The 18,049-nt window shown below is 45.0% G+C and overlaps 1 protein-coding gene across 15 annotated transcripts; it reads right to left on the reverse strand.

Moving 5' to 3' along the window:
• Positions 1-974: 974 nt before the first annotated feature.
• Positions 975-17,647, reverse strand: MTRES1 (mitochondrial transcription rescue factor 1). 15 transcript variants are annotated; one of them, XM_080664258.1, is made up of 6 exons: positions 17,422-17,606; positions 14,779-14,971; positions 13,642-13,810; positions 8,060-8,538; positions 5,789-5,861; positions 1,785-2,066 (listed from the first exon to the last, which is right to left on the reverse strand). In XM_080664258.1, the coding sequence occupies exons 4-6, from the start codon at positions 8,524-8,526 to the stop codon at positions 1,887-1,889; spliced, it is 720 nt and encodes a 239-aa protein (XP_080520384.1). In that variant the 5' UTR covers positions 8,527-8,538; positions 13,642-13,810; positions 14,779-14,971; positions 17,422-17,606; the 3' UTR covers positions 1,785-1,886. The 15 variants fall into 15 exon arrangements, with proteins under 15 accessions (XP_080520380.1, XP_080520385.1, XP_080520377.1 ...); XM_080664261.1 differs by having other exon boundaries at positions 13,642-13,953; positions 17,422-17,590; XM_080664249.1 differs by having other exon boundaries at positions 13,642-13,732; positions 17,422-17,586.
• Positions 17,648-18,049: the final 402 nt, after the last annotated feature.

Genomic DNA, 18,049 nt, shown 5'->3' on the forward strand with positions numbered 1-18,049 from the left:
TGTGTCAAGTAGGAATGAGTGCGTTACCAGAGTTCATAAATCTTTATGAAATGCTTTTGTTTATGATCAGTTTTTGCCACGAGCTGTGACCAAACCAACATTTTCCATCATCAGATATCTTCTTAGTTTGAGTTTTAAAAACAGAGAAGTCTGTAATGGGTTCAAGTCTGCCAAATAGCTAAGCTAGGTACTAATTACCAATAGTTTCAAAAAGCCGTTTAGCCCTAGCTGGTTTGGCTTAGTAGATATAGAGTGTCAGCCTGCAGACTGAAGGGTCCCGGGTTCGATTCTGGTCAAGGGCCCGTGCCTGGGTTGTGGGCTTGATCCCCAGTAGGAGGTGTGCAGGAGGCAGCCAGTCAATGATTCTCTCTCATCACTGATGTTTCTCTCTCCCTCCTTCTCTGAAATCAATAAAAAGATATTTCTAAAAAATTGATGTTTCTGGGTCTTCTGAAACCTACACTGGTTCTGGGCCCAAAAAACCCACTGCTTCAGGCTACAGATATCTCCCTTCACTGTCAGTTAACCTGAGTTTTCAAGAATTCCTGGAGCCAGTCAGTCAGTCTTCCTGACATGACATAACCTAATAAATCTATTTGAGCTGACCCTTCCAGTGCCATGAAACAGCTCCTAGGAATCTACCGACTGACTTATGCAAATGACCTTTCCTTAGATGATGTATATTTGTGTGTCCCTTCTAATACTACTTTATATGTTTGTCCCTTTTATAACACTCTTGAGAATTAGAACGTCTGATTCTTTTTTCTCTTCATTGATAAAATCTGTGTATTTTCTACTTTCACCTGAAAATTAAATTCTCAGCTTATTGCCTGTCCTCCATCTGGGGAGGTCACTACATTTTTTCTCTAAAGGGTCAGATAGCAATTATTTTAGGCTTTGTGGGCCACATAAGGTCCCTGTCATATATCCCTTTGTTTTTAAAGAAATTTTTCACTTTATATTTTCTTTTTGTTAATCCTCTCCATTGATTCTTTTTTTTTTTTTAGAAAGTGGAAGGAGTGAAAGCGAGGGAGACAGAGGGAGAAACATCAATGTGAGAGAGATACATCAGTTGGTTGCCTCCTGCATGTGGGCACCCCAACCAGGGCTGGGGATTCAGCTTGCAACCGAGGTATGTGCCCTTCACTGGAATCAAACCTGGGACCCTTCAGTCCTCAGGCAAAGGCTCTATCTACTGAGCCAAAATGGCTAGGGCATCCTTTGTATTTTTTAAACAACCCTTTAAAAATGTAAAAACATGGACTGCCATGCAAAAGGCCTCTGGCTGCCTTAGTTTATCAACCCCTGCCCTAAACAGTTAATTTTAAATGGGCCCTAACTAGCCTATTTGGAATTTATTGGGATTTTACTCATCCCGACTTCTGAAGAGAAACCGAAGGGGGAACTAAAGCCGACATGTTGCTAATTCGGAAAGGCTGAGGAGAACGAGGCCTCCCAATGCTCCCCTGAGGCTTCGACGGGTGACCTGCACTGGGCTTGGGTTGCCTTCAGAAGCCTGAACTCAGGGAAGCTGGCCATCAGGGATAACACTGAAATAAAAACACTAACCACAAAGCCCGCTTATGTTACACTGCCTCCCAGGTAGTGAACGTGGGAAACAGCAGGCTAGTCATTAAAACCCTCTCTGGGCTTAGTTCATCCTGCATACGTCACTCATGCTCCTGAGGTCAAATTAAGCACAAATCAAGCCCAGGACAGAAATCCAGGCTGTGGTAGTGTCTCCAAGATATGGATCCTGATTGCTACAACATGGCCCAGCAGATTCCACATGATAAGAGAACTTTATTTTAATAAAAATGTCTGCTTTCTGAGCTAGCTCCTTCCCCCACCAGTAGAAAACACTTTATCGTTTAAAAGCAATCCATTTATTTCATCACACTCTTTTTAGGCAATTTTAACTTTTTCCACCGTCGTAAGACCACTCTGTATTTTTCACTTTCAGTCTTCTCTTCAAACACTTTTTTCAGGAGAATCCGCATCACTACCACTGTTTCTGTTTCCTTATCTTCTCCAATTAGGAGATCCAACACATCTCCCACTTTCACCTGAAATTTAAGAGACAACAGAGCCTTTATTACATCTTGGGAAATGCAGGCCAATGCAAACATCTCTGCTTTGAGTTTTCACCAGGTGATCATCACCCAGGGGCAGGTGAGAAAAGGTCCTGACCCCTCTGTAACAGTCACTTGGTTCCTAGGGCCACACTCAGCTGCCTCAAACACATGTACCTCAATACCAGTCAGTGTCCTGCCTTCAGACTTAGACAACTGGCAGCTTGTGGACAGTCCCTGAGTGGTGTGACTCAAATACTCACCTCTATTGGATGATTTAAGGACACATCTGAACGGAGGCATTTATTTTGATAACAATGGCAAAAGACAAAAAGTGGGGGACAGTCTTAGAGATTATGTGCATAGTGATTACTACATGCACTGAGAAGACAATTTCCAGTGTAACACTTTTCACGGGTTTCAATCCAGATGAGCTACATGATCGTGCACTAGGCAGTTTGCTTGGAGTCACTATGGAACAGTGCTCAGCTGTATCTCTTGGAAAAATGGAAAAAGCTGTATCTGCTTTTCTCGCACTGACTGGCCCAGTGATGCCACATCATCAAGAGAAACAAGAAACAGAGACTAAAGGGATGGTTACCAGAAGGTGGGGGGGGGGGGGGCGCGGGAGGGGGGACGCGCAGGGAATGTGGACAGGTGAAAAAGGTGAAGGGGAATACAATCAATAATATTGTGATAAACTGGCATGGTGATAGATGATTACTAAAATTAATGAAGTGACACATTTTAAGGTATAAAGATGTCAAATCACTACACCGTATACTTAAAAGTAATATAATTAATATAGTATTATATACCAACTACACTTAACCTAAAAAAAGGAACAGGACTCCTCAGCTCACAAAGATGAATGCCACAGAAAAGAGGGTCAAGCTGGATGCTGACTCAGTAGGTTCCAAGGGCTGAGGTCAAACCCATTCCTGCCCAGATGGAGCTTTGGGTTGCGCTGGTACAGGGCATGCCTAGGGCATTCAGTCATTGTTGGCAGGGTGCTGAGAGCCCAGGATGGACACCTGGTCTTAGCAATGCCGGATCCAAGGGGATCTGCCCAGCAACCAAGGAAGGGGTAAACTGACCCACATGCCATGTGCTTCTTCCACTAGAACACAAGCAGGGATGCCCAGGGCCATCTCAGACGGCTCACCATTCTTCCAAGGGGAAGGGGAATCCCCTGTGTGGGCCATGGACTTCAAGTGGACACACATGACCACTTAAAATCCTACTAGCAGGCTTCTGTTTAAGAGGCATGGTGCCAGGTGCTGACTTTACCGTATTTTCCAATGACTGCTCTCGGAGGCAGTCATAATTTCATGCTTCTGGAACATCTGTTCTCCCACCCACACAAGGCTTTTGTAGGCACAATACTCAGTCTACAACATGGGACTGCACACCTGCTCACCATGATGCCACACTGGTCAATCCAGACAGCCCAGAGAGGCGGTGAAAAACCCACACAGGGGCCTGTTTTAGACCATTAACGCTCTCCCCTTTGGGTGAGAACCAGAAAGGCTCACACCACAGCCAGGCATGAAGACTGCTTCTCCCCCTAGGTCTGAAGGATGGACTGACCTAGGAATCACCTGGGGTGGGGGCATCCTCCTGTAGTTCTACTGGGTTCAATTAAAAAAACAATAATAACCACACAGCTCCAACTGTGTGGACACTTAAAATTAATGTCCAAAAATGCAAGGCTTGGGGATCTGTTTCATTAAAACTCATTTTAATTAAGTAATGTATGCACATGATATGAAATTTAAAAGGTACAAAAGGACACAGAGGAAAGGCATGCCTTCTGTGTACCTTCTCATACACATACTGTGGGTGGCATCTGCCCTGTAAGAGAAGAGCAGGCTCACATGTACCTGAAAAGTGGGAGGAACTGTTCTCCTTTCCCCAGCCTATCCCAGAAAGAGGAGAATTCAGGAAGGATTCAATCCCCACACCTGGACTCACCGCACACTCCTGTCTGAATCAACAGTTACCCAGCACCTATAGCACTCTGGATCCCAACTGGTTTGAGCTCACAGAACAGCTTTGCTCAGCTGCAAGCAGCCAGGGTTACAGCTGCAGCATCAGGCAAGCGCCTGACCCTTCAGGCCAGCAGCCAGGCACAGGCCCCACGGAGCAGGCCATGCACGGGGAGGTGTTCTTTATTCCTTGCAAGGCTCTATCCTTCCTAATGTGGGAGACGGCACAGCAGACACAAAGCAAACTGGGATTAGGGACAGTTCCAAATATCTACATTTCAAATCTCCCCTTAGCTGCAGTTACTATGGCTACCAGGTCTCCTAGTAACAGGCAGCAGAATGTTAATACTGGCCCCTTCCTTTGCTGACCCTCAGGAGAAATCTGGAAGGCAGCCGAGATAACAGAACACCCAAGGCAGAATAAAGCAGCAGCAATTAGGCTGCAGTTAACAATATCTCGTAGCAGAGGGAGAATAATAGACTTGGGGTGTTTGTAAATGAGACCCCAGAACAGGCACCGTGCACCAAGGGGTCTTGCCTTTGGAATATTGCAGCTGGTGAGAAGGGGGCTGGACTACAACCCCAAAAAAGCAATTAAGGGTGGAGAAGGACCCGATCTCTAGAAGCGTGGCCGTAGAGCCTGATTTCCTGCGGCTCACAGAGCAATGACTGACACCCAGTCTGCTAGTCAGGTGCCATCAGAGGGAGAGTGGGCCTTGTGACTTGGCGGCTGACCCGAGCGCTGAGGAGTCGCGCGCTAAGGAGTCCCCTTATCCTGTCCATGCTGATCCCAAAAGGGCTCTGAAGAAAGTGAAATATGAGAGAAGCTAAAATAAAAACAACCTCCAAAAGTGTGTCTAACTTGCCCAGAACACTGGTTCCCTGGACACTAGGAGGTAGATTATGTCTGCCAATGCCTCAGAGGTCTGTCTTCCTAATTTTTTAAGGGTCTTTGTCATTCATATTTTTGTTTTGTTGACTTTTACCTTCATTATTGTATCTTCCAATTATGAAAGGGACACATACTTGTAAGAAATTCAGAAAATAAGAAGCATGAAGAAAATATAACCCATAATGCCCCACTCAAAGAATACTAGTAATATTAATATTTTAATTCTAGATGCATATATTTATGTAATTTACTTTTACAAAAATACATATATTTAACAGAATTAACAAATATGACTTATTGTAACAGTGGATACTGGAACTACATTTTCTAAGTGACTTGTTTTGCTTCCAGTAGTGTTATGTGGAGCTGTCAAGAGAACATGACCCCTCCTGTGTGACTGCCGCCTGCAGAGAGCAGGGTACCCAGCAGGTGCTGGGGGGAGGGGTGTCCTCTGCCTGCACAGAATTACACATCTGCTCAGGTAACAGCGGGCCAAAAAACCTCTCCACAGATCAATGTTTCTTTTTAGCCTGATTATTATGACTGAGAATTTTAAATAATAGATTTTTGCCAGTTCTGATTGTCATCTTAAAATTTTAAAGAAAAAAAGGGGAAGCTTCACCTCAAAGTCATTATGGCTGCAAAAGAGCAAGTGATCTGTGCGACTGAAGCCAGCTGGTGATTCTCACTAGCGTGACCAGGCCCTAGGGAGACCTGAGAAATAGTAAGACAGACACAAGGATGCCCCAAGTAAGGAGCCCAAGGGTAAGTTAGGGGCAATAATTGAGTACTTGCAAAGCAACAGCCCAAAAGATCTGGCTGTCTTAATATCTCACCGTTCTGCTTTTCTTCCATAATTTTTCCCCATTCAGCCTGAGTTCACCTTTGTAGAATGCATCTTCCACTTTGCTTAAAAAAAAAAAAGTCAAAGAGCTTTAAAATAGAAATATATTCAAAACCATTACACAAGTTTGAGAAACACACCTGCCATTAATGCTTATTCTGACAGTGACCTACCTCCCCAAAAAATCTTCAGCCTGGGTGCTGGGAACGTGAAAGTCAACTGCTCTCTTATGTATCAAAAACAGGGAGACCAAAGGGTACTTCTAAATAGACGCTGACCTATTGCAAGGATTTGCGAGTACCATCAGGCAGGTAATCAGCACCTTGCTGGGGCTTTCCAAGAGGGCTCGGCACGTGCACCAGCCGTCTTGGAAAGGGGCCCAAGTTCTCCACCTGACTCCCTGTGCAGCAACTCCCTTCAAGGTGGCAGCTCCTGTGATTCTCAACCAAGTAACGAGCACTCCCTCCCCCTCACATACCTGCTCTGTGCTCTGACAGAAAAACCAGGCACCACACGTATGCTGAGGCCATTAAGAAACCCTCACTAGTCTGCACTGAGGTTGGGGAAACTCCAATCCCAGCAGCTGCTGATCTGTCTGAATTTAATCACTGGAGCAACTAGACCAGGGAAGGATGCAGACAAAAATCAATGCCCTTTCTTCCTGATGCTCTGATTCCAAGTGACTGACATCTGGGGTTCTGCTTAATGACAGCAGCAGCAGCTACTACCCTGGGAGAGGAGAGGACCCCTTATGAGTTTTTCAGATTTTATGTCAGAGAACATTCAACAAATCCTAATCAGGCTGCCTATGGGCTCAGTCACCTTTATGAGTCCTTACGCTCCATAGATTGAAAAAATTAAACTATGCCATTAAGTTAGGTCATAAAGGTACAAATTACATAAGGAAATCTTTCTGAATTTATCATTCATACCACAATTCTTGAGTGCAATATGCACACAATGATTATTACAGGAATGAATGAATAATGAGGGTCACTATTCTTATAAAATTATAGTCTAAGAGAGAATGAGATTAAAGAAATCTTGAAAGTTATACTTACTATCTCTGTGCACTATATATGAACACACAGTATTTTCATCATTACAGGTAACATACATTGAGTACCTACTATGTGCCAGGCACTGCTGTAAGTGCTTTAGATACATAGAGAAATACTCATTTAATCCTACCACAACCTTCTAGAGCAGGTTCTATTATCCTCATTTTACAGATAAGGAAACTGAACCACAGAGAATTTATGCCCAAGGTCATACACAGAATCAGGATTCAGACATTAGTGGTCTGGCTGCAGAGCCTGCATTCCCTCCCTCCCCCCTCCCCCCCTCCCCCCACCCCCTTCCTTCCCTCCCTCCCTCCCTCCTGCCTTCCTCTTCACCCGAGGATATTTTCCCATTGATTTTTAGAGAGTGAAAGGGAAGGAGGAGGGGAAGGAGAGAGAGAAATACAATGTGACACACATCAATTGAATGCCTCCTGCACTTGCCCCTAATGGGGCTGGGGAACCTGCAAACGAGGTATGTGCCCTTGACTGAGAATCAAACCTGAGACCCTTCCGTCCACAGGCCAGTGCTCTAACCACTCAGCAACTGGCCAGTGCCAGAGCCTGCATTTTTTTCCCCTAAATATATTTTTATTAATTTCAGAGAGGAAGGGAGAGGGAGGGAGAGATAGAAACATCAATGATAAGAGAGAATCATTGATCGGCTGCCTCCTACACGCCCCACACTGGGGATCGAGCCCACAACCCAGGCATGTGCCCTGACCAGGAATCGAACCGTGAACTCCTGGTTCATAGGTCTACACTCAACCACTGAGCCACGCCAGCCGGGCCAGAGCCTGCATTCTTAACCACCATGTTATACTGCTTCCATTGATTCTAAGAGGTATTTTTTCACGCTGCAGCATTTGTGAAACCCACATGCATTTATGCTTACAATATACATCTTTTTTTTTGCAATATGCATCTAACACAGTGATTCCTTTTCTCCTCAAAGATGTTATTAAATTAATGGTTCATCTTACAATCTTATGGGAGTTTTAGAAACAAGGAAATATGGCACGTGGGATTTGCAGTCACTTGACTTCTCTGGGAATCAATTTTTTCGTCTACAGAATTGAAAGAGGTTTCCTCTAAGGTCTTTTCATATCTATGGTTACTCTTCACCACAATACTGATAATGCTATGTTAAAATAACCAACAAGAAGACAAGTGATTTGTAATGAAATGCACATCATACTTACTTTCTGCCAATATCTAGGCCTGTCTTCAGGATAACATCATACCGGAAAGACTGCACTACTTTCTCCAGGTCTTTATAGTCTTTGACCACACTGGGGTCATCCTCCAGCTCCTCTTCTTGCTCACTCACTTCATGATCACTCTCTTCATCAGAGTCCTCTTCAGCCTCGACTTTCTGCAGAGTCTTCTTAGTGGATTTTTTAGAGCTTATATTACTTTTGAGCCTTATAGAAAATGGGAAAATATATTCTGGAGCTATTAAAAGTCCTGGGAGTCTCAGTGAGAAAATGTTATGGAAAAGTGTTTTATGACTTGGTGCATTCAGTTTGGTACTAGAAAAAGAGAAGTACCGATTCCAGGAAGCACAGAGTTTGTGTGAAGGTGTCCCTCGTAGCGCTCCCCAGAGTCCAATCCAGGCATCTGGTTTTCTTAAAATACTGGTGGGCAATCTGACACTAGTCATAGCCATGGTGCATATAACCTGCAACAGACAATGACTCAGTTTTACTTCACAAGTGCAGTGTCCTGGCATTCTTACAACTCAAACCACACACACCACGAACGCTTTCTACCTAGTACTGTACTGAAGCTCCCCTACAGAAGGACGTATCGGTTTGCATGTACGAAGGGCCATGCAGTATACCATGGTCAGTCTTCAAGCTGCAATTAATGTGCTTACCTCACAGGGTGGCCATAAGGGTCATACTAGATACTAATATCTGTGAAAACACTGGTTCTGCTCTTTCCAACCCCTGAATTACCTTGGTACTGACTTCTACTGAAAAATATCAACAATAGTTCTCAATTTTTAAAAATATATATATTTTATTGATTTTTTACAGAGAGGAAGGGAGAGGGATAGAGAGTTAGAAACATCGATGAGAGAGAAACATCGATCAGCTGCCTCTTGCACACCCCTACTGGGGATGTGCCCGCAACCAAGGTACATGCCCTTGACCGGAATCGAACCTGGGACCCTTCAGTTCGCAGGCCGACGCTCTATCCACTGAGCCAAACCGGTCAGGGCTCGATTTTTTTTTTTTTTAAAGAAAAATCTCATGGAGAGAAAGACTATTTACTGACATATGGTACATCCTTACACTATTGACTTTGCCAAGGAAGGACACCAGATCATGACTTCCTAAAACCCAGAGTGAATCTCTAAACTTTATTTCAACCTCCAACCCCAGCAAAGCAGAGCTAGGAATGAACCAACTGGACAGGTGTACATTTTACCACCTTTTACCTCTGACATCTTCCCACTGTTTGCAGAGGCACTGGCTAGCAGAGAAAAAAGAGGCTTGGAGACCCACAAGCTAGGAGGTAATTGTTTCCTGAGGCACAGAGGTGCTGACATGCCAGAGAGCAACCGATTCCTACAGTCCCTCAAAGGCAGCAGAAACTATATGATGATGATGGTGGCAGACTTTTCCCATGCCCATCAAGATGGTTTTAACTCCATGAATAGTAATGCAAGGAGGGTTGCCATGTGGTCAATACCCACATATTTCAAGTCTGCAAATGACTTTGAGCCAAGGCTATCCTTTCAGACTGATCGGGTAATGATTCGCATGACTTTTCCTTCTTACTCTCCATTCATCACAAAGCTGACAACAGCAATTACCTGTAAGCCCACTCAACAGCTCATAGCTAGCTACTTCTAAATTATATTTGTTAACATTTTGGGCCTTATTTTTGTTGGCATGAATGAGGCAGACTCAGAAGCTCAACTCTGTATTTTAGTGCTCTTGGGACCCCAATGTGAGTTGTAAATGAGAAATAAAGCAGGCTCAATCTGAGGGCTATTTTTCAACACAACTATAATTTGAAATGATTTTTAAATACTACGAAATCCCTAGAGTACTCTAAAATATTGACTAGAAACTACTTGAAGCAACTTAAAGAGAAATACTGATATTTATACATGTGCTCTATCAACTATAATACAGAACAGATAATAATCATTCATAGAAAGAACTTTAAATTTTATATCAGCAGTGATAAGGAGGAAAATAGTTTATGGCCCACTACAATCAATTTTTTTTAAAGTTACCTAATGATGAACTACTTTTCATTTTACCAATTAAAGTATTTTTTACCCTTTATTTTGCCAAGTAAGGACTTTTAGTAGTAATGTAATTTTTAAGAGAAAAGAGATTTCAGTGATTATATATGAAATATATTTTCATGGTAGAAAATTTGAACCCTGGCTGGGTAGCTCAGTTGATTGGAGCATCATACCGATACGCCAAGGTTTTGGGTTCAATCCCTGGTCAGGGCACATACAAGAGGCAAACAATGAATGCATAAATGAGTAGAACAACAGGTTGATGTTTCTCTCTCCCTCTCTCCTCCTTTCTGTCTCCCTTCCTCTCTCTTTCTGAAAAAATAAAATTTGAAAAAAAAAAAAAAGAAATTTTGAAAAAAATCAAAGAAAAGTCAAATTACCAATCATCTCCTCTATGATACTACTGTTAACATTTTTGGTATATATTCTTCACAGTGTAAAATTTTAAGAAAAATAATTCCCTTACTAGCAGGTCCTCTCATACCTAACCACTCAGCCAAAACACACAGGAAGGTTAACCATAAGTGGCCAGAGCTCTCTATCATCAGCCTCAGGAATTCTGTGTTGGGCTTAAGTTCTAGACTCATTAGAATTTATCCAGGTGATGTCTAAGTTATGGGCTAAGAAAGTCTTGGCTGAAATCACCCCCTGCTGTTGGGCCTAGACTAGACTGGTTTATAAGATGCTCATGTATGGAAAAGATGAAGACTGACATTAATAACAATGATTTGCCCATCTTTAAGTCAGTGTTTTTTAAAATGTGGGTCATGAACCATTATGAAAATGTCTACTTTTTAAGAGCTACAATGAAGGGTACAGAGAATATTACAGTGCATCACATATAGGAAGAGTAAATACTGCTAATAGTGCTTCATGAAACTTTTGTTACATTTACTCACATACGTATATATGTACACAAACACACACACACACACACACACACACACACACACACACACACACACACTGGGTCATCATGAAAAATGCATTTACTGTGGATCACAATAAACAAAAAGTTTGAAAACACTGGCCTAAGTGACTTCAGCAAATTATTTTTTGCTATCAGGTATAATGCCGAAGGCCATATGTATGCCTTGGAGCTCAGGCCTGGCTTCCTGTTCCATTCCAATTAACAATACTCCCAGAGCTGTTCCTGTCTGCAGAGACTGCAAAGGCAGCCTCTCAGGGATAACTCTGTGCAAGCCCCTCATTTTACAAAAGAATACAAATGAAAACTTGACCAATTTAACAAGTTGCTAAGTCATACAGCTAGTAAGTGATATAGCCAGGATTTCAATGACAAGTCTTCTTAACACTCACTAATTACTATGGGTCAGGCATTGCTCTACATATTAACTCATTTACCAGTATTCCTTCCAACAAGCCCATCTAAGTTACATGGTCACACAGAGACTAAGTGGACTCAAACCCAGGCTCCCTGGCTCCTAATCCAGGCTCTTCACTACCATGCTGAACCGCCCACCAATCTTCTGACTCCAAATCCAGTGCTCTTTCTGCTACACCAGTGGTTCCCAACCTTTTTTAGGCCATGCCCCATCTGAGCATCTCTAAAATTCTGATGCCTCCCCCCCCACCTTGTGCCATATAATTCTTGTTATTCAAAAAGTGAACTATTCATAAGGAGGAAGTCTAAAAGGCCATTAACTTGGTCTAACAAGCTTCCAAAGAACATGCATCCATGAAAGAGAAAAATAAAAGAACGAAAGGACAGTTGAAGTACTGAGGAAAAAGTCACTAAGAAATTGTTAAAAAAATAATAATATGAAGTGATATGAAAAAATAGCAAAGTTTCAAAACATATGAGAACTGAAATGCATAAGTATGTCACAATATATATTTATATACTGTATATAAGGCCCCTAGAACCATAAGAAAAGCAAAAAATTCACTGTTAATAACTCATTCTTGAATTACCCTCCTTAAAAATCAAATTGCCCCCCTTGTGGGGCATGTGCCCCACGTTGGGAACCACTGTGCTACACCATGACATTTCTCATTTTCTTTAGACAAAAGTTAACCTTCCCCGACTGTAATACTAGAGAGAATGAAGAGTTTCAGGAATAGTGGAGTGGAAGTGTCATCCTTATGTAGATGAAATCCTAAGAGGAGACATTCTTGGGGGAGGGAAGTCCTCTCTATGTCAGTTCCTGGACTCCCACATACCCCATCCCAGAGTGCTGCTGTTGTACCACACTGTTGTCTCTGTGAGGAATGCCTGGATATGATGGTGCTCTCTGCATACATTACACATCCTATCTAATAAAAGAGCAATATGCAAAATGACCGTACCGCTGCTACAACCACAAGCCACGCCCACCAGCCAATCAGGAGCGAATATGCAAACAAACCCAACCAAGATGGCTGCAGCCACAGAGAGCAGGAGGGAGGCTTGGCTTTCCCCGGCAATGGAGAAAGCCAAGCTTTCCGCGGGGGGCAGAGCCGGCCGATTGGAGTAGGCTGGGGGTCCCCCGCCCAGGGCCCGAGCCTCAGCCAGAGGCTTGCGGCCTTGGCCAGGGGCAGAGCGGGCAATCGAAGAGAGCTGGGGGTCCCCTGCCCAGAGCTGGAGGCTTTAGGCCTTGGCAGGGGTGGAGCCGGAGATCGGAGGTGATAGGTGTGAACTACAGAGGAAACACCTTTTCTGACCGCTCATTGGCTAAGCTCCCTGTATGCCACTGGTAATATTCTTAGTAACTTGGGTATAAGAATCCAAAAAGGTGATCTAGGGTTTTTTCACCACACTCCTGGAGAAAAAAAGGAAGGTACGCTGCTGGAGGGCTAAGAAATGTCATATCCTGCCCTAGCCGGTTTGACTCAGTGGATAATGCCTAGGTTTGCCAACTACAGGGTCCGGGTTAGATTCTGATCAAGGGCATGTACCTAGGTTGCAGGCTCCTCCCTGACTGGGGCCCAGGTCAGGGCTCATGCAGGAGGCAACCAATCAAAGTGTTCCTCTCATTTTGATGTTTCTGTCTTTCCCTTTCTCTTCCACATTCTCTAAAAATCAATGGAAACATATCCTCAGGTGAGGATTAAAAAAAAAAAAAGAAAGAAAGAAATGTCATATCCTATCAAAGACACATCTTGAAAATGCCTAAAGAAAGTTGTCATTTTTTCATGGTGAAGGGACTGGAGTCCATGTTGATGAAAACACCTTGGTGGCTGTGGTGACTTGCAGTGGCTGCAGCAGCAGGGTGATGGGGCTGGTGCCTTTCCCTGATCAGCCTGGTCGCCTCCCACAAAGGGAGGCCAGACTGTGGCTTAGGCCCGCCTAAGCCGTCAGTAGGACATCCCCTGAGGGCTCCCAGTATGTGAGGGGGGGCAGGCTGGGCTGAGGCCCCCCCCCCCCCCCAGTGCACGAATTTCGTGCACTGGGCCCCCAGTAGTTAATAGTTCCCTACACTAGGAAACTTAGTAAAATTACTAGCACAAAATAACTTTAAAATCATACTCATGTAATTACAATAAACATAACCAAAATGGCAAGCCAAGCATTACCTCTGATTCTGCCCAGAGCTTTGAAATTCAGATTTGCAGCGGTTGAATGTTGACCCGGTCAGGGTACCTGCCCAGGTTGCGGGCTCGATCCCTGGTGTGGGGCATGCAGGAGGTAGCTGACCAATGTTGTTTCTATCTCACTATCCCTCTCCCTTCCTCCTCTCTCTCTCTAAAAATATCAATAAAAACATTCTTTTTTAAAGAAAGAAACTCAGATTCTGCCTCAGTTTGAAACTGGTCAGAGACGTGAGAGTGCCAGAGGAGAGGGCTAATGAAGCAGTGCTGGTGAATACTGGGGTTCGCTGTATTTCACTGAAAATAAGGATTATACTACTGAAAAAGTTTCTATCCTTTTAACATGGCCTCCTCTCTTCTAGCTCCACACAAAATCCAGGCTTCTCCTCCACCCTCCCTGCCCACACTCACCATGCCCTTTTCCAAACTCCTGTTTGCACCAATGCTGTATGTCTTTTATACTATTCTTATCTCCTAAGGGTAGTGACAGGGCAGGAACTGTGCCCCATTCCTCACTCCATCCCCGATCTGCTCAGCACATACAAAAACCAGTGAATACTTGAAGATTCACTTTCGAGAAATGAAATGTGCATCCAACCTATTACTACATCCACTCATATGCCAAGTGGCCAGTGAGGTTTACATAAAACACACAGTCCTTGTCCAGAAACTGCCATTTAAGTGGAATGTGGCTGTTAGAGAACATTAAGTGAAGGCTGAGGTCCAGAGGAGGCTGTTCTTGCACAGGCTGGAGCCAGAGCAGGGATGCCTGAGGAGAGTCCTGACGGCAAAAGTGGCCGAAAATGGAGCTTTGGGGAAACAGCAAGTTACAACAGTAATTTTTCACTTTCTAGTGAACCATTCTCATCAGCATGCTGTTATTTCTCATTCAAACAAACCAACGAACCTCTTAACCCCACTATCCTCCAGCTGCTCTTTCTTGCTCCTCTTTACAACAAAACTCCTCAAAAGGGTTGTCTATACTCTCTTCACTGCCTCTTATCTCTAAATCCAAAAGGTCAGTTGTTTGCCCCCGTCTTATCTTACTTTCTCAGTAGCATTTGAAACAACTAATCACTCTTCTTTTCCACTTGGTTTCAGGACACCTCATTCTCAGCTTACCTCCTACCTCACCTGCTGCTGCTTTTCGACACTTCTTTGCTGCTTCCTTCTCTTCTCCCTGACATCTTAATGTTGGAGGGCACCAGGACTCAGCCTCCGATCCTCTTCTCTTCTACATTCACATCATCCAGCTCCATCAGTTTTGGCAAATGTTTATCAAGACACCAGGCATCTCCACGGCTTTAAACACCACCTAAATGCCAATGATTCCCTAATCTATATCACCATTCTGGACCTTTCTTCCAAATTCCAGAATTGTATGTCTGTGCAAAACAGTTAATATAGTAGGCCTGAGACTGCTTTCCTTAGAAAGCCTGCTTGCCAGGTGGCCCTTGACTGGTGTCTGGGAACTTGGATTTCAGGAGAGTTCTCACCATACACAGAACGGACAGGAGTGGCTCACTGTGCCTAATCTGTCTGTACAAACAACTTGATTTATGCTGAATACCTGCTTTCCTTCTGGAAGTCTGGAATTTTGGTCCATTCTCGATAGAGGATACCTATGTGACTAAATCCTAATAAAAACCTGGGGCCTGACTCTCTAATGAGCTTTCCTGATAGACATTTCACATGTGGTCACAATGTGTTGCTGGAAGAATTAAGCATGTCCAACGTGACTGCACTGGATGAGTCTTGGCCTGGAAGACAAATCCTGATTTCCTCCAGTCTGTCTCATGCATCCTCTCCATTGCTGGCTGTGCTTCGTATGCTTTTGCTGTGACCCACAGCTGAGTTCTAGAGTCTTCCTAGTGAATCAATGAACCTGGCGGTGGCCTTGAGGATCTTGAACACAATATCCAATTGCCTATTCCATATCTCCAGTTCAGTGTGTAAGTGTGTAACAGGCCCCTGAAACAACTGGTCCAAAAACAAACACCTGATATATCCCCAGTCCCAAATCTGCTTTATCTGCAGCCTTCCCCACCTCAATCAGTGACAACCTCCACACTTCTAGTTGCTAAGAACTAAAGCTTCCAGTCATTCTTGACCCTTCTCTTTCCTTCAGACCCATATACATGATACCAGGAAATCAAGTTCCATAGCTCACCATTTCCACTGCTACCACAGATTCAGGCCACCTCATCTATCACCAGGGTTATTACAAAGGCTCTGTTAAGAGTCTGTTCTCCATAGTGGTCAGCGATTCTTTTAAAAAGTAATTTACACCATGTCACTACTTTCCTCAAAACCCTACGAAAGCACCTAGAAAAGCAAAATCCCTACCATAGCCAAAACCGGTTTGGCTCAGTGGATAGAGCGTCGGCCTGCAGACTGAAGGGTCCCGGGTTCGATTCCGGTCAAGTGCCTTGGTTGCGGGCACATCCCCGGTGGGAGGTGTGCAGGAGGCAGCTGATCGATGTTTCTCTCTCATCGATGTTTCTAGCTCTCTGTCCCTCTCCCTTCCTCTCTGTAAAATATCAATAAAATATATTAAAAAAAAAAAAATCCCTACCATGGCCTAAAGCCCTTTTGTAATCTGGCGCCTCCATTTCCTCGCTGACCTCGTCTTACCTCTCTGGCCCTTGCTCACTCAGCTCCAGCCACACTGGCCTTCCTGATGCTCCTCATACACAACAGGCACATTTCTGGGGAGAGTCCTTTGTTCCAGCTGCATCTAGAACACTCTTACCCCAGATATCTGCATGAATAACTCATCTTCACTTCAATGAGGTCCACTCATTCTAACTCTATTTAATAGGCATCTCCCCCTCCCTATGTCCCCTCACTCTGCTCTACTTTCTTCCCCCCATAGCACTTATTACCCGTTATCATAACTTACTGGTGTGTTTTTTCATGTTTATTTTTTTGCCTGACTCCCCTACTAGGATAAAAACTCTACAAGGGTAGGGATCTTCACCTGTATTATTTCCTCTGCTGAATCCTAAGTGCCCAGAATAGTACCTGGCACGTGGTAAGTGCTTAATTACTGTGGAATGAAAGTAGATCAGGAGAACCGGAACATTGGAGTCAGAAAGAGAACAAAGATGAGATCAAAGATTCGGCTGGATTGATGGGCAAGAAGCTAGATCTCCAAAGGCCTTGCATATCTTAGATCTCCTTGGACTTGACCCAGAGGGCATGAGAACCATAAAAGGTCCTAAGTAGGTAAGTGACCAGAGAGGAGTATTTTAAAAGATTTACTTGGCGACACATGACTGAGCATAGGGGTGCTCTAGGCAGTCAGCCCGACGGCAGTTTCGGGTGAGATGTTCAGGAGAGATATAAAATCTGTGAACTAACCGAAGGCTGTAGAGGCAATGCTGTCCTTGACCTGCGGGAATCGGTCCAGTTCCCGAGCCTGTTCGCTACTCCATCAGGAGAACCTTGTCTAACTGCTTATAGGTTTATTGCAATTAAAAATCCTCCCTTCTCCTGGAGGCCAGAGGCGTACTGACTGCAGAGACGAGGTCGGGTTCTCCTCGCTCCCTCCCCACGCCCGCGGGCTGCGCGCCTTCCCGGGTCCTCAAGGTCAAGGGGAACTGAACACTAGCATCCTCGAGTTCCCGGGCTGCGTCGGGAGACAGCAGTAGGTGCCGAGCGTGGGGGCGGACAGTCTCGGCCCGCCGGGTTCCCACGGCCCCTTTAGCCCCCGGGCCCCCGGGGCGTCCCGAGGCTGTCCGGGCCACGAAGCGGGAGACTCACGCGGAGATCTGGCAGAGGCGCGGGCGGGGCGAAGGCGCGCGCCGAGCCCCAATTTCACCAGTGCGCGCGGTGAAGCAACAGAGAGGGGTCACGGGCTGGGGGAGCAACACACCCGGCAGGGACGCAGTTACCTGTACGTCAGAGCCGCTCCCCCCACCCCCCCGCAGCCGGGCCGACCTCCGGCCTCCAGGCACCGCCCTGCCCATGCCCCGCCCCTTCCGTCGGCGCAGGCGCGGCGAGAACGGGCTGGGCAGGACGCATGGGCGCGGCGGCGGCGGCGCAGCGACCCCTGCTGGAAGCTGCGCCTCGGAGGACTGCGCGGGAGGACAGACTGAGGGACACGCCGCGCTCTGAGCCTAGCGCGGAAGCCAGCGCAGCTGTTACACGTGGCTGAAGAGAGCTTATGTTAATGCAGTGGGTCTGAATTCTCTGGAGCCATAACCCTTTGGAACATCTTTGAGAATTACAGGCCGTAATCTTCAGTAAAATAGATACACTGCCAGAATGGACTGAGAATATAAAGGAAGTTCAGAACATCTTTTCAGGAATAAAGCGATTAACCCTGGCGGGTATGGATCCATTGGTTGGATGTCCTCCCCCTGCGCCAAAAGGTTGCTGGTTTACTTCC

The sequence above is a fragment of the Plecotus auritus genome, assembly GCF_963455305.1.
Source record: "Plecotus auritus genome assembly, chromosome: 4".
NCBI lineage: Eukaryota > Metazoa > Chordata > Mammalia > Chiroptera > Vespertilionidae > Plecotus > Plecotus auritus.

Bases quoted from the DNA above. Each gene is read 5' to 3' on its own strand.
- MTRES1 (XM_080664254.1), bottom strand. From the start codon at position 8,526: ATGGCTATGACTAGTGTCAGATTGCCCACCAGTATTTTAAGAAAACCA. The intron at 5,862-8,059 runs GTAAGTATGATG...TTTTTTTTTAAG, and splicing joins GGCCTAGATATTGGCAGAAA to CAAAGTGGAAGATGCATTCT. The intron at 2,067-5,788 runs GTGAGATATTAA...CTTAAATTTCAG, and splicing joins TATGGAAGAAAAGCAGAACG to GTGAAAGTGGGAGATGTGTT.